Genomic DNA, 15,330 nt, shown 5'->3' with positions numbered 1-15,330 from the left:
ACAGCATTCTGTTTACTGCGGCAACGCGGGACCCTTAACCATCGTTGGTTACAAAATAAACATATTTTGATTGAGAAAGATGTGCTGATAGACAGTTGTAGAAAAGTGGCATCCACTAAACGCTCAATTATTGGTACCTGCGGATGCACTGCAGTAGAGTTTCCTCTAACGGGAATCTGCAGAGGATCAAATAAGGATTAATTACAGAAGTGCACGATGTTGAGAATACAAATCGTCCTTTGCACTTTCTCTGTGCTGTCTGTTGCTACTGGAACTGATCTGAAAGCCCGTAACTGCAGTGAGGTTAGAGACGCTTGTGTTGTTAAAGGGTTCAGCTTCGTAAATGTCCCTCTTCAGGAAATATCAGGTAAGACTGGAATGTAAGATTTGAGTGTTACTTGTTAATTAAGGTATTCGACATAATGGATGATGTAAAAGTGGATAAATCATGGAAAAACACCAGCCACATGTTAACAAGTAATTGTTTAGATGGAAGAAAATGGTGCGCAAAAACATACAGTTTGGTATCATAACTTTCACCACTGAGACAGCTTTTATGAGTAATTGAATTGATCTACAGTATGAGGTAGGCGTAATAACGTTTTGAAACGCTTTCGGATATCTTTAATTCGTAATGAATTACCATGTTGTACGTGTAAAAGCAAACGTTAATGCTTCAGCATGGAAGAAGTTAACCAGTTCCTAAAATAACAGATGCACTTACTGTATGTTACATACAAAATACATGTATTTATCTAATAAAAAAGTTAGAATGAGTTATGTGAATATAGGCCCAGTATCTGTTCGTATAAAATATTTTATTGTAGGCCTATTTTCAAAACCTAAATTTCAGGAACTTTAAACTGGTCTAAAATTAATGTGATGCGTTTATTATATTTACATAATTGTAATTCAAATTGAATAACACCTCAGATCTTTCATAATCCTAACATATTTATAAACACATAATAATAATTTAAAAAACCACAGGTTTATATTCCAACATTCCCGTTCTATGTTTTCATTTATTGGTTAGGAGTTCATCCTTGACCATTCAGGTCTTTATTGATCTAATTTGCTGTGTAATACAATATGTAAATTAAAGCAGCAAAGTAATCCTTCTGGTATTGGATTTGCTACTATCTCCAGTAGAGGTCTCTGTGTCTGCTACTCTGCTCAGGGTAATGAATCATCTACCATAGAATTCATAAACCGGTTTCTGTCCTCTGAACCTGTTGGTAAAGTGAGAACCGACACGCTTGTTTGTAATGGTCCATCAGTGATCCATCTGCAAGCATGATTCAGATAAATCCAATTAACAATTCCCCTTCACATGTATGTCAACCACTGGCCAATGCTTTTATGATGATATGATATCATGGTAGTTGTCAATCTAAATGCAGAATGACTTTAGTATTTTCACTGAATTCGTCTACTTCAGACTGTGGGGGCTTAAATGTTTCAGACCTCCCATAATTAAGCTTTAGGCCTCATTGCCTGACTCATCTTGACCAGTCAACTCTGTCATTATTTGTTTAATGCTCTTGTTAGTTTTCAAGAACAGCAGCTGTTTTGGTATTACTCATTTATAATCTATCTAACTAATGCACCTATAAACCTCTTATACTTCTTTTATAAACCCTTTATATATAATTTATGAAGAGTGAACCCCAACGTGTTACTTTGTATTTGGCAAAAGAGAGTTGCCAGATGGAACATTAGAATGGTATTTTGAGCAGGTATATTATGTTATGGATAGGATAAGTGTGCAATGAGCATGAAGTGAATTCAAAAAAGTTATTTTCTGAATGTAGTACTTTCTCATTCCCTATACTGTAATACTCTCTTTCCAGGCCATTTGTGTCATGGTGCCCGAGATCCCATAATTCAGTAGGCAGAGCAGGAAATCTGGCACAGGTAAAAGGCTGAATATTTTATAACAAGCGCACCTGTTCACAGACGGGTTGAATAACTAACTGATTAAATCCTCCAGATGTATGTTCCTGTAGTTGCGTCTAATCTCTCAAATGAACGAAAATCTTAGTCTCTCATCTCTGAACGATGCAGCTGGATGGAAATCCTTTGATCATGTCTATATGGTGTTGACCCTATTTGGCTTGGAAAGACAATATTTGAATATGATTAAGGCAACATCTGCATAGCGCAGATGTGTGTGCGTTTGTGTGTCCATTGTGTTGTTACACAATGATGTGCTGTCCTATATGTAGTCATACTTAAATTTACACATCTATGTCTCTCATACATGCACGGTTAGTGCCAAGCAGCAAAGATCCTTGGCAAAGTCTCCACAGTACACAGCCTGCATGCTTTGTGCAGTATGTCAATGGATTGTGCTCAGTGTTTCTTTGACAGGTTTTTACATGTTTAATTGAGATGGGAAAGACAAGCTTCTCTCTCCTTCACAATCAGTTGAAGACTGTAGCTCAGGGTTATTCTCCCAAGAGGACAGCCATCAACCTCTAATTGTGGTCAAGGAGAGATGGGTTTGCCACGCATGGCTTTGATGTCTGATGCCTCAGAGACTTATCATGTTGGACATCAAATTAGTCAGAAGACACTGGAATTCCCCTTATCCGTATGGAGAGAAATCTGGTTATCCATTTTTTCTTTTTTTTCACCACAATCTTATGCAAATATGTATGCAATGTAAGCGAAGCCCAGTTAAATGGTATAATTATTTTTTAAATACTGTATATTTTTCAATTGACATACAAGTCAATACGTATTGATTATGTAAGCTTGAGCATCTTTTGGAGTTCATCCAGGCACACATACAGTAGCTTCCTGCGGAGGTCGTACCTACAATACACAAGATACACAAGACCATAACCTAAAAAAACATCATCCGCATCCACACACACACACACCTATGCCATACACACTTACATACACGCAAACACACATCAAGCTGTCTGTAAATGGTGCCATCTAAGAGGTGACTTTCTACTCCCCCACTGAGTACCCCTGAACGCCGCCTTTCCTTTTATTAATCATTCATTGCATTTACATCCTTCCTTTACTTATAAGGCATCAATACTATATCTCCCCATACATCATCAAATTGCCTAGTTTTGCCCTTTTCTTCAGCTAATGTTCTTTCAATACTCAAAGAAAAACACATTAAAGACTTCCATTCATCAAGAGTTGCTGTCGAAGGATCTTTCCACCTTTTTAAGATCAATTTCTTGTGTACTAAAGAGGAAAATAGGACATCCCACTGGGATCTCAGATCCTCAGTGACTTGGAACAGTTCGTAAGTCCTCAACAAATGAAAATGTCATGGATATGGACAGATTTATGTCTTGTATTTTCATATGTCTTTTATACCTAGTTAGAATTCATGAAGCTTTTCCATCGTATAATTGGATTCTTAATGTCTCCAAATAACACTACATTAAAACCTGTGCCAGAGGAACCAGTTGCTCCCTCTGAACAACTTCTTAACAAAACACTCAATTACTGCTTATTAGCAGTAGCAAAACAAGCAAGTTGACTATCATCATGCAGGCTTGCTAAAAAATGATTTGATTTTTCTTGTGCCAAGCTACTCTGAGGTGATTCCCGCCTGCCCTCAGTTAGCATACTATTCAACCTGTATTGTTTAACCAGTTGTTTATTATGAATGGCTGTGAGTGTGGACTGGGGCTGAATCTTAGTAGAGTGTTTTGGTCAGAATGAGCCAGGTCAGGTGGAATGTCAGCAGTAGTGTCAGTGTTATGAGTCAGAGCTGAAGGCCCAGTTGGTTCAGTAATACCGCGGGACCTGGCCTCTGCGTTTTGGATAGGCTCTGGTCCTGTCAGCAGCTTCATCGTCCAGATTTTATAAACCAAGAGTGACTGGAAAAGTGGACTGCTCTGCTTTCGCCCTAAGTCAGTGGGACTGTCAGCGCAGCTAAAAGTGGTCAGTGCCCCTCCCGCTCCTCTACAGACTAGCCTGTATGTATTTAAATAAACCGTCAGTGAGTTCATTACATGCCGGCCTCCTCCCTAATCCAAGCCCATCACTGCCCTGGTGAAAGACTAGCCCTGCACGCAGACTGCTGAGGGATCTGTCTCAGGTTCCATCCAGTGAATTACCCAATGCCTGAGACGAGATGGGAAGATTTGGAAAATGAGTCACACTGCCTGCTAGTCTCTTCTTAGTAGGTACTTGTGTTTTGTGAACACGCACAAAAACCCTGAGCTATGGAGCTTCCTAAGCTGTCCCAGCTCGACCCTATCAGTTCATGTCCGGCTCAGCCCGCTGTTTCCCAGCCGTGGAATGGGACAGAAATAACAGAACTGATGTTTGATGTGGTCCGTGACTACATATACAACCAGGCAAATTAATGTATCTCTGCCCAGGTGTGTAATGTGTACAGGTTCCTCTCTGCACATAATGGGAATGAATTTTATTGACTGAATGGGAACACCTACAGAGAGAAAGGCCAGGTGATGCGTTTAGCCTCCACTCTACAGCACACAGTAATCAGTATTGCTAAAATGCTACAATTCTCAGATAATTACTACCACTTTTCCACTGTCATGGACGTGTAGAAGGATCCACGTGTGAAGTCCTGGGAAAGATCCCACGCAGTAATCGAGTGATATGCCTCCACATTTCCATGTCTTAGTGATGAAACAGATTGTGTTCGTAATTGTGATCCCTAATTGGACGGTTGGGATTGACAGTGATTGCAACAAGTGTTGCCGGTTGCAGTGGGCCCATAGTATGTTGATTTAATCTGAATATTTCCCATACTGCGACACACACAGGAGGCACCATCAGGAAAGCCAGCACCCAAATACTCAACTCATGTTTTTTTAGTGCCAAAGTGGATTTCTCAAATGCCTCCTCCATCTCCATGCCATTAATCACGCTCATGAATACTGAAATGGCTGCATGATGGGCTTTCTCAACAGGCGTTCCCTCTTGGAGCAGTAGGAATGACTATAGCCTGCATACTAGTGTTTCAGCATCTCAGGGAGAATAACAGAACAACAGTGCAGTTGCTCTAAGCATATCAACAAGCACCAGCAGGGGAGACTCTGCAGCCAATATCTATTGTCAAGAAATTGAGTTGACAAAGGGATACTGTTCTCTTCCTATTTGTACTTACCTCTTGTGTCACTGATATACGTACATGTGTAATTGGCTTTTTCTCTAACTGCTGGATGCTCCCAGCTATTCCTCTGTCTTGTTGATTCCTCAATGGATTTGTATTTTGCCATTGTTTGACCATATTCCTAGTCCCACCATTACCATTTGTACATTATTATCAGACATGTAGTCAAACTCATGATTAACCGGAATACGCCACTCATAATTTCCCAGGGAGCAGACAGATATATGACTTGACAAGGTTCTTCATCTGAAGGTGTTCTGCTATTTCCTATTCTCAAGATACTGTATGTAGTGACAGTTTAATTCAGATCATAGAAGAAACATGAGAGCTTGGATGATAAAGTGGTCATTTGCATAACAAAATACCGTCATGATACATTTTTGCACTAAGTGTGCTCAAGCTTTGAGAGTTGTCATTTTTCATAAACACACATGTATGTTGTACTGTATTTCCATTTCAACACTCATCAACACTTCTTGTTTCTTATTTTGTCTAATTATTATATTTTGGCATAATACATTTTTTGGTTGATCTTCAATGATGATGGATTTATGGTTAGAAGGTATCTTAGAAGGTAAAAGTCCATTATTTTGGTTTATTGCAAAACGTTGTTTATTCATTGTCCCTGTGCTTCAGCAAGTTCCAACCTTCTCTCATCTATCTGCCTATATGCTACCTTCTGACCTTCTTTTACCCATTGGTCCATCCTACTATCTGACTTTCTGACTTTATTTGAACTACCCAGCAAACCTATCTGTCTATTGTCCAAACTATTTTTAAACTTGTTATTTTTAATAAATGTTTAAAGTCTCTTCTGGAACCTTTTTTTTCAGGTTTTGATTATTATTTTTATTACACTTGTCAGCTAGAGAAGCACTTAGTCAGGGTACATACAGTAGGCATAGTCAGGGTACATATAGTAGGCATTAATGACGCCAACAAGCCCATGGCAGCATTAATGTTTGACAATCTCATCACAGAAGAGTCTTTTCTATGACAACATTAGTAATACCAGTGATTCTCATGAGCAATAAATGTTTTATGACACAAGTCATCTTTACTTTGTTATATAAAAGAATATGTCCTACATTTGAATTGATGCCATCTAGATATTTCAGAACCTGTCAAGAGGTAACCAATTAAAATATAACCTGAAACTACGGACAATTAGTTTCAATGCTTGGTTATGTTAATATAATCTGGTTTAGACTTACTGTTATGGTCATGGATCTTGTTGAAAATGATTTGATAGGAGAGATGTTGATAGATTAAGTGACACATATTGTGAAAGAGCATTATCATCAATTCGTTTAAATGAACACCAGCTAGGACAAATCATCTCAATATAACCTAAATATAAATGAGGTCTGAATATAACTAAATACGTGTCAGATTATTCTGATGCAATATTTTGGAAAATAGGCACAGAAATCACTGTCCCAACACGTACACTCGTGAGTTATGAGTTTTAGAGTCATGTTACTTTTCAAGCAACTCTGGGAGCGCTGATAATTTACATACTAGAGATCAGCCTTAGAGATCAGTGCGTCTTCTCATACTGCATTGACACAAAAGACCGGGGCCTATGTTTGGAGCAGCGAGGTTCTCTCAGATACCTACCTATACCCTGTCTGCCTGTCAAACCAGTGAGCCATCACAAAACAAAGCCCCCTTGAGTGCCTCCATGGCTGTCGTTCGATCTATCTTTAGACGCACGTCTGTCATTCCAGTCGTGTTGACAACGACTGACTAGACATGATGTGTACCTGTAGGAGACTTGCCTCTACACTGCTGCTGGGGAAGGGGCCGGGAACTTGGGGGGTAGTGCAGTGTGTGCTTGGCAAGGGGCCACAGGGGAGGTATTGGGAGCTATGGCTGTCTGGCAGTGTCCCTTCCTCCATTCCCAGGCCAGTGGGCACCATTGCTGGGTAAAGGGCCCCAGCACCCTGTACCATGACACCAGTGCTAATGACCCCCAGTGTCGCTGTAGTGAGCTGTAAATGAGGAGTGAGAGGTAATGATCAGTACAGGCCGCCGGGCCTTTCCAGGCCCTCTCCTCAGCCAGCAGCTGCTACCTGTAGTCCTTCGCCATGCTCCAGTTAGCAAGTTGACGCTGAAGAGCGTCACTCCCTCGCGCCTCGTTCTCAGGGGCTTCCAGGCCCGCTGCCCATGGATATCAAATGTCCACAGCAGTCTTTTCATTCCTCCGCCAGTCCTTTTATTACATACCCCCCAGTAAATATCAAAGTCAGACATGGTAGTATGTATGCTGATTATGCGCTGCTTGTCATTCCACGCAATGGTGTACATGGTGTTTGGGTATTCCATAAAGGATCGCCTATAGATTTAGACGTTAGATTACATATTTCATATTTGCTTCCTAAAGCATGCGCTGGTATAGGTCTCATGTGCATTCTTGATGCATGCATGAAAGTGGCTATAGTTGCGTGACTTAGAAATTCTTAGAAGTCTTAGAAATGTCTATCCAATGAGGATCTATCCTTACAGCAATGGCTCATGGACTACCAGATAAGTGTACTTACAATTGCTTTGCAAGGACTTCCCACAATACTTTTGTGAGGCATTTTAACTTTAGCTTACAGCCATGAACTTTAAGTGACTTCACAGTGGAGTGATCTGATCTGATGTTCTAGTCAGCCTCAGCTGCAGCATGAGAGCCTCTGAAAATGAAATTTTCAAATGTCATTGAATAGCCATTCCCCTGTATATGGCAGGATCAAGAAGAAAACAGAAACTACATTATATCAGCCAGAGAGCCCATTTTCCCTTAAGGCTTTTTTAGAATTCTCCCCTGAGAATATAGTACATAGTCATTGAAACAGCATTGCCTTGCAGAGGAATGAATTTCTTCAGTCTAGTTATACTATGTCAAAATGGCTCTTTACGATGACTACGCATTTTGATAAGAATAATTTCACTCTAGAAAATATTATTTTGTCATGCTTACAATGACACATTTATTAGTTTGTTGCAAGAATGTGAAATGCCCTGACAATTTCATCCTTGCGACATTGCTTGAAATACAATACTATATTCCAACATCTCTCTCTCTCTTTCCTTTTTTCCTCCACTTTGACTCTCTTGAGGATGCAGACCATGACATTGTACTGTGCTGCCATTATTGTAGACTCTGAAATGCCTCTCTATTGAACCTGTCCTCATTCATGCAAGGACACATACTATATCAGCATCTATCAGCATCACTTATTTAAAAACACAGGACATCTCCTTCATTTGGAGTTCTGGCATGGCCCAATGTTATGGGAATATCGTGTAATTCCGTTTTGACTGATGTTGTGTTTGTTCTGGCTTCAGACAGAATCTGTGCTATTTCAAAACCAGGTCCTCATGAGATATTGTTAAAAGTAGGATTCTTGGATAGTGAGGAAAATACAGATGGCAATTTCCAGATCGATGTTGATATTTCTACACCCCTACACCACTGCCTGGGGTTCTCACACTGTCAAAGGCATGATCAAGTTCATCCTCTGTAACCTCAATGACTTTATTGAGAACAGTGTGATATTTCATGTTAACAGTTTGTCAGGGGGCACATTTTAATTTGCAAAGTGTGAACAATAAACTTTAGAAAAAAACACCCTGGAATAGATGAGGATGCTACTCTAGGGGTGGGTCATACTCCTGGTGTCTAGTTATTGATGATTTTTTACTGTAGCAGCACTTTTGCTGTCTCTGGACCATGTGTGAGCTGGTGCATTAAACCCAAGCCTCCCTTATAGAGCACTGTACTATCAGGCCTGTCTCAAAGACAGAGCCCTCCCCTGATACGGATCAATGTTGTCTATAACTCTGATATAACCCTTTGGCTATGGGTTGAATAATAAGGAGGAGGTGGAATGAGTGGGCAGATTCAATCAATGTTGAGGGCCAACACATTGGATGAATTTCAGATTCATTTCCAAGCAAGCTTAATGCCTAACCTTATACATTAGGGGTGTGGAATTGCCTCACTTATAAAGCAGCTGGACAGTTTGCCACTTGTGGAAACTCCTTGATCCTTGGTGGAATGACAAATACTTCCACATTGATACCAGACATTTTCTGATGTCTGATTAGTTTTGTTCTTTAAGATGGAGTGTTTGCCATAAGTATGGGGCCTTTAAAGGTTTGTCAGGAGGGGCCATGGGACAAAGCAGATGGCAGAGCACATATGCTATGGGTCTTTTTGGCCAGGTACACTGATGAATACTTCTGAGAGTTGGCCTACCTTTTCTGGCATGGAAATGGAACTTGGGCACATTTGACTATATTCACAAAGCTGGCTCTTCGCCAGGAGTTCTGGCGACAAGGCAGAGCAACTTTTTACTTGGAGCGCTCTTCATAATGGTTTTATATGGATTGAAATAACCCCGATCAGTGCAGGTTGTGAGTGTGAAATATTGTACGTTTCGTGACAATTATGAAACACATGACAACTGCATGCAGAGATACCTTGAGTTAGAGATAGGATTTCTGTCCTCATCACATTGTTTTAAAACACTTCATGTAGATTGTAGGTTGTAATTAGCAAGCCCAACAGACATGGCTGTCAGTGGCTCCAGTCATGACACGGGTGTCATGCCTTAGCCATTGTACAATTAGCAGCAATCCATGGGCAAATTCAGATAAGTGCCTGTAAGGACATCCAGTACTATCTGGTATTGAATATGCAAAGTAAAGACAAGAAAGCCTTAGTGAGGCTGTGCATGGAATATAAATGTCTTCTCCTATTAGGGCCATGGAAGAGCTTCATCAGCAGTGATAATAGGAGAGGTGATCTGACTGACACTCAGCTTGATTACAGACACTGGAGTGACAGGAGGTAATTGTGACTCATAAAGGAGGCTCATACGGTGTAGCTGTTGATAAAACACTGAATGTATGCATAAGCCTCCCTCATTACCTCTGCTCTGCACATCCCCACCCTCAGTTTTACTGCTGCTTGCATGAGGACATGTGTCTGGGGGGAAGAAGAGGCACTGGAACCCATTCTTAGCCATGACAGCTCTGATAATGGAGAGGACGAGGATCGGCTGGTGTGGGGAGGTTGTATTGGGACACGTCTCTTTATTTCACCCTCACAGCACTCTTAATACTGAACGACTCGCCAGAGGCCAGCTTTGATTCAGGATATTAGCTGGAAATAATGTCCCCCTCAGCCACTAGAGCGCACGGCATGCTCAGGATCACAGACAGCTCCAGGTGACAATCACACTCGGTGCAGCATGGGCCAAAAGCAAACAAAGGCCTCATCTACATAGGACTGTTCAGGGCAGAGCCCAGGAATAGAGAGGGTATGGGTGGAATCCTAGATCTGCTCGCATAACTTGAATCGTTGTGCATCATTTTCCATTGTCATCAATGCAAGATGTACAGTACATGAATGTCGGAGTTATGCGTGCGAATCTCGAGTTAGGATTCCATCCTATGAGAACACCAGAGCACTGCTAAATGTAGCTCTCTTTTATTTATATGATGCATGTGTGTGTATCCATTGCATAATGTATGTTTAAAGTACAATCCATAATGTTACTAGAAAGAGAAATCTGAAAATGTTAATCTGGTACCTAGCAACGACTATGTAGAACTTCAAAGTGTGATTTATCTGTACCACTCTCTTTCCTTTATGATAATGGATAATTTTATTCTATTGTGCACCATCAGACAGATCATCTGTGAGTCCACTATTCTGTTTTAACCTTGGCTATAAAGGACACTGCACCTTGGCTGAGTGGTGAGGTCCCCTGAAAGCCCCTTCCGGGATGTTGATGTACGACAGACTCATTTTAAGTGATGTTTTGCTCTGTTGAGACTGCAGGAACACAAGGCGGGGTTGTATGTCTGTGCGGAGGAGCTCTTTGTGTGTGACACATCTGATGGAGAGCAGCACTCAGAGCTGTGGCCAATGGGACCTCCCACTAAACCTGGTCCCATTAAGTGTCCACTTTCTGGTTCTCAAACCTTTAATACCATTTTACATTGAGTTGTTCTATACCTGTGTAATAACTCTTGCTCTATAGCTTGTTGTTAATATAGTAATAGCATTGTATTTACATTTTGTTTATGTAGAGCAATTATAATAATATCAGTTTCAACATTAATGTTTGGCAGAGACTTTTGATAATCTGACTCTAATGTAATTATTACTATGTGCAAACATTTTTTGTGCTTATTTAGTGCAAGAAAGGTCAACTAGAATGAATTAAATGAGGCTTGAATAATACTGTATACTTATACTTCTATTACAAGGCAAATACTTCATAGAAAAATGTTACATTCTAATAGAGAGAGAGAGATAGAGAGATGACCACCGGTCATCACAAAACAATGCTACTTACAACAGGACACAGGAAAAAGAGCGAGAGCTTTTCCCTGACCTCTGTTTTTTGTATCATCCTAAAAACCACAGTATTTAAATTAGGAGCTGTTGATAAGGAGACCACCAACTATAATTCATCTTATTACATCTAAACTGATGACATCACAGCTTTGACACCTCAAGACATTCTACAGAGCTCACAGTCATTTGTCTTCCGGGGATGGTAAACTTGAGAAGATTGGGGCAAAATTTAAATTGTCCCACTTCATTTATTTGCTTTGTAATCGTAATGTAACTACATAGCAATGAGTTTTGCTATTATATAAGAGGAATAGACACTCTTATTAGAGTAATTAGAGCATTTTCTTCACAGTACTGCTGAGCCATACACAGAACGACCCTGTCACGTGTTGATGCTATGTGTTTATGTTCATGGCATACATGATCAGGTAATTTCCTTGTCAGATGAGGCTGAAAATTGACTCCAGGTGTTTTAATAGTACTGTAGCCCCAACCAGAGCTCCATTTGGTAAAAATGTATTTAGTGGAATTTAAAAAAAGAGGTCATTTTAGAGACCTGGTTGGAGTAATTGGTGGTTTGCTTTCCTGGTAAATATTCTTATGCTGCATAATGTGTAGCTAACTCAGTGAATTAGAGGTGTGAGTTCTCTATAATAATATATGCCATTTAACTGACACTTTTATCCAAAGCGACTTACATTGCAGTGAGTGCATACATTTGAGTATATATGGTCCCAGCGGGAATCAAACCCACAACCTAAGCGTTGTTAGCACCATGCTCTACCAACTGAGCCACAGAGGACCACCAGTTCTCTATGTTATATCAAGAATCACTGGCTGGCTCTATCATGTGATCAGATAATTTCTTCATTAGTTTTTAAGCTCAACAGCACAAAGTGATATTGCAAATGAGACACTGTGAAATGGAGAGAGATGAAAGCCATCTCGCTGAGTCAGTGTTATCCATGGCCCTATGAATGGCTGTTTGGGAAAATGGAATGATGTAGATCATTAACTTGTGATTCAGTTCAGCATTTCTTGAATGTCATCAATTATAATGTGATTTGCTGTAAAATGGTGTTTCAGTGATCATATTTCAATCTGTTCCTTACACTGATTTTACAATGATGACTTATTGGTTATATCACCTTTTGAATGATTTTACCTAACAATTGCTTTAATGTTAGAATTGAGTATAGAGGCACGAACACCATGGGAGGGTATAAATAGTATTAATCAGTTTTAATTCAACTTAAAATGTTACCAATCCAATGCAAATCCCAAAGCTATTGTCAAATCACATTTCCTCACAAAGCCATTAGCAGAAATTGTCCATGTCTGATCATTCTTTCAGTCACTGTAAATATTTTTGGCAAAATCCTTATGCAGGGTATAGAACTATATCCCACGAGGATAAAGTGATTATAAACAGCAGTGAAACACATGTCTTTGTCCTGAAGTGATAAATGGAGCCTGGCATGAATTTAATCTCTGGGCTGCTGGCAATTTTAATTTCATTTGTTTGTCTGCTATCCATGTACAGTATGGAGCTGGCTGAAGGTTGTGAGACCAGAGTGATTGCATAGGGATAAGGAATAGCTTTGACACACTACTCTTTGTGTGTGTGAGGAGAGGATGTATGCAACTGTCTTCTTCCACCAGAAATTTTAAGATTACTTTTATATGTCTGAGGTATTGCTTTTATGCGTTGAATGCCTGGCTTTGTGACAGGAAAATGTGTAGTATCTCTGATACCCATACTGCATGTAGGCGATATCACAGTAGTGTAGAGAGGAACTGAGAGATGTGGTATTTCTTTATCCATGCCTTCCGTCCCAAGCCATGGTTATATAGGTCATATACGTATGTATATATAGGGTGATATGGAAAGATCCCATCTATTGTAGTTGATCAAGCTTGGTTGTGCAGGAGAATGTGTTATGCAGGGTCATCATCTCAATACACTCCCGTAATTGTATTTTTTAAATTATTTTTTTAAATGTTTAGTCAATGAAACTGTTGGGAAATCAAGAAATGTATCTATCCTAGATTATTAATGTATTATTTGTTCATGTTTTAATTCATTCTGTTTAACATCTATTTTTGATTAGGTACAGTTTCAAAATATGTTGCTATTTACTGCTACAACAGATAGTGTCACTATTTTGAAAGAAAAAATAATTCTCTTACAGCAGACATGAAACCATTTGGCAGTTATACAAATGTGAGCTCTTTAATTAAATGTTTTAATGGTCACATACAGAGATCGGTTCAAAGTGAGACCACAGTGTATTAAAAAGCTGTTACTTGAATTGATCCAATCATTTTAAGCAGCTGACCTCTCGCCTCCATGAGAGCTGTGGATTTTGGCCCCATCTCATTTGGTTTAACGACATTGGCAGGACTTCATTATCATGTTTTGAGCCACACAGCATGACCAATATTACAGTACTTCATTATCATGTTTTGAGCCACACAGCATGACCAATATTACAGTACTTCAGGATCTAAATAGAAGCTATAAAAGTCTATGCACACTAACGGTAAGGGAGAAGTATCGCCAGAACAGCAACATGTGTCTTATTTCCTATTGGCCACGTGGTGTTCTTGTGAATTTATTTAATTGAATTTAATTATGTCAATAAATACCTGATATTTATCATCACTTAATATTGCTCAGAAGTGATCATATCAGTATTTCCTTTGTGATGGCACAACTGTGGCTTTATACAGTAAATCTCCCAAAATATATATGAATATATTACAAATGCAGAGTAGTTCATGTCGCATTATGTTTTGTCATCAGTGGGGTTCGTGAGTTAGTGGGGTTCATGAGCTAACGCCCTCTGTGAGTGATGATGATCTCTGTTTTTTTCAGGTGAAAATCTCCGTGTGTGTCCTCAGGGCAACACCTGTTGCACCTCAGAAATGGAGGACAAGTTTGGCCATGAAAGCAAGGTAGAGTTCGACAACCTGGTCGATGAAACCAGTCATGAATTACGAAGCACCTTCGTGTCCAGGCATAAAAAGTTTGACGGTAAGAAATGTTTCTGCTATATGTTGAAATATCACTTTTACACTCATGGATATTTTCCTCTCAATTCTTGCTCACACAATTGCTCTTTCAGTTTAGTTCAATTGCTACCCATATCCTCATTGATGACAAAGTTTGCTTTTTGAACTTGTATTGCAGTTTGGGTGAGCTTGGCAGAGCCTGCAGTTCAGCTAACTCACTCAAGAGGAAATAGGAATAGAGAATCCCATTAGTGTGCTTGTGAGTAGAGTGCATCGTTGGATTAGACAGTCATGGCCCCTTGCACAGCAGATTGACAGCTGGATTTAGGAATGAACAGCTCCATGAAAGCAGATTCCAGGTCTTATGCTATGCATGACCCTGACATAAACCCATAGTGACCGACCATTTCTACTTACCCCTTAGTTCTGAGAGGACCTTCTCTGAACCATACTCTGCATTTACACTTCTTCCCAGGCTGTCCATCACTTCATCCTTCTACAGCTAGTTAAGGTTTAATGAGCAATAATACAAATCTCCCTAAAGGCAGACTCAACTATGTGGGCAGCAGCTGCTCATCAAGACTAAGATTTTGAGGAGAGAGGAGCTGCAGGTGGAATCATGTCAATTATCGGCTTCCACAGCCATGTCCTGTCAGAGGCTCCTTATGAAATATACAGTACTGTGTTTCAGCATATTAGTTATTCGAGAGAAACTCAGTGAATGGAGTATTTGTTCTGGCTCTCCCTGTCCCAGTTGGGTGCTCTTTAGCATAACTTTTCTGTTGAACCCAATAATATTGTGCTTTTGTTTGGGTGGATTTGGTTCAGT

General features: G+C 39.9%; 1 protein-coding gene across 1 annotated transcript in view; it reads left to right on the top strand.

Moving 5' to 3' along the window:
* Positions 1-216: 216 nt before the first annotated feature.
* gpc6b (glypican 6b) overlaps positions 217-15,330 on the top strand; it is a gene marked incomplete at both ends in the record, with an annotated part of 57,808 nt that continues 42,694 nt past the window's right edge. The window contains 2 exons of the mRNA XM_083681654.1: positions 217-367; positions 14,365-14,523. Of these exons, the coding sequence (XP_083537780.1) occupies positions 217-367; positions 14,365-14,523 (310 nt within the window). The remainder of the gene's footprint in view (positions 368-14,364; positions 14,524-15,330) is intronic.

This window comes from Argentina silus (genome assembly GCF_951799395.1).
Source record: "Argentina silus genome assembly, chromosome: 12".
NCBI classification, from domain to species: domain Eukaryota; kingdom Metazoa; phylum Chordata; class Actinopteri; order Argentiniformes; family Argentinidae; genus Argentina; species Argentina silus.
The sequence above is the reverse complement of the archived record's forward strand: the minus strand, read 5'-3'. Positions and strand labels throughout refer to the sequence as shown.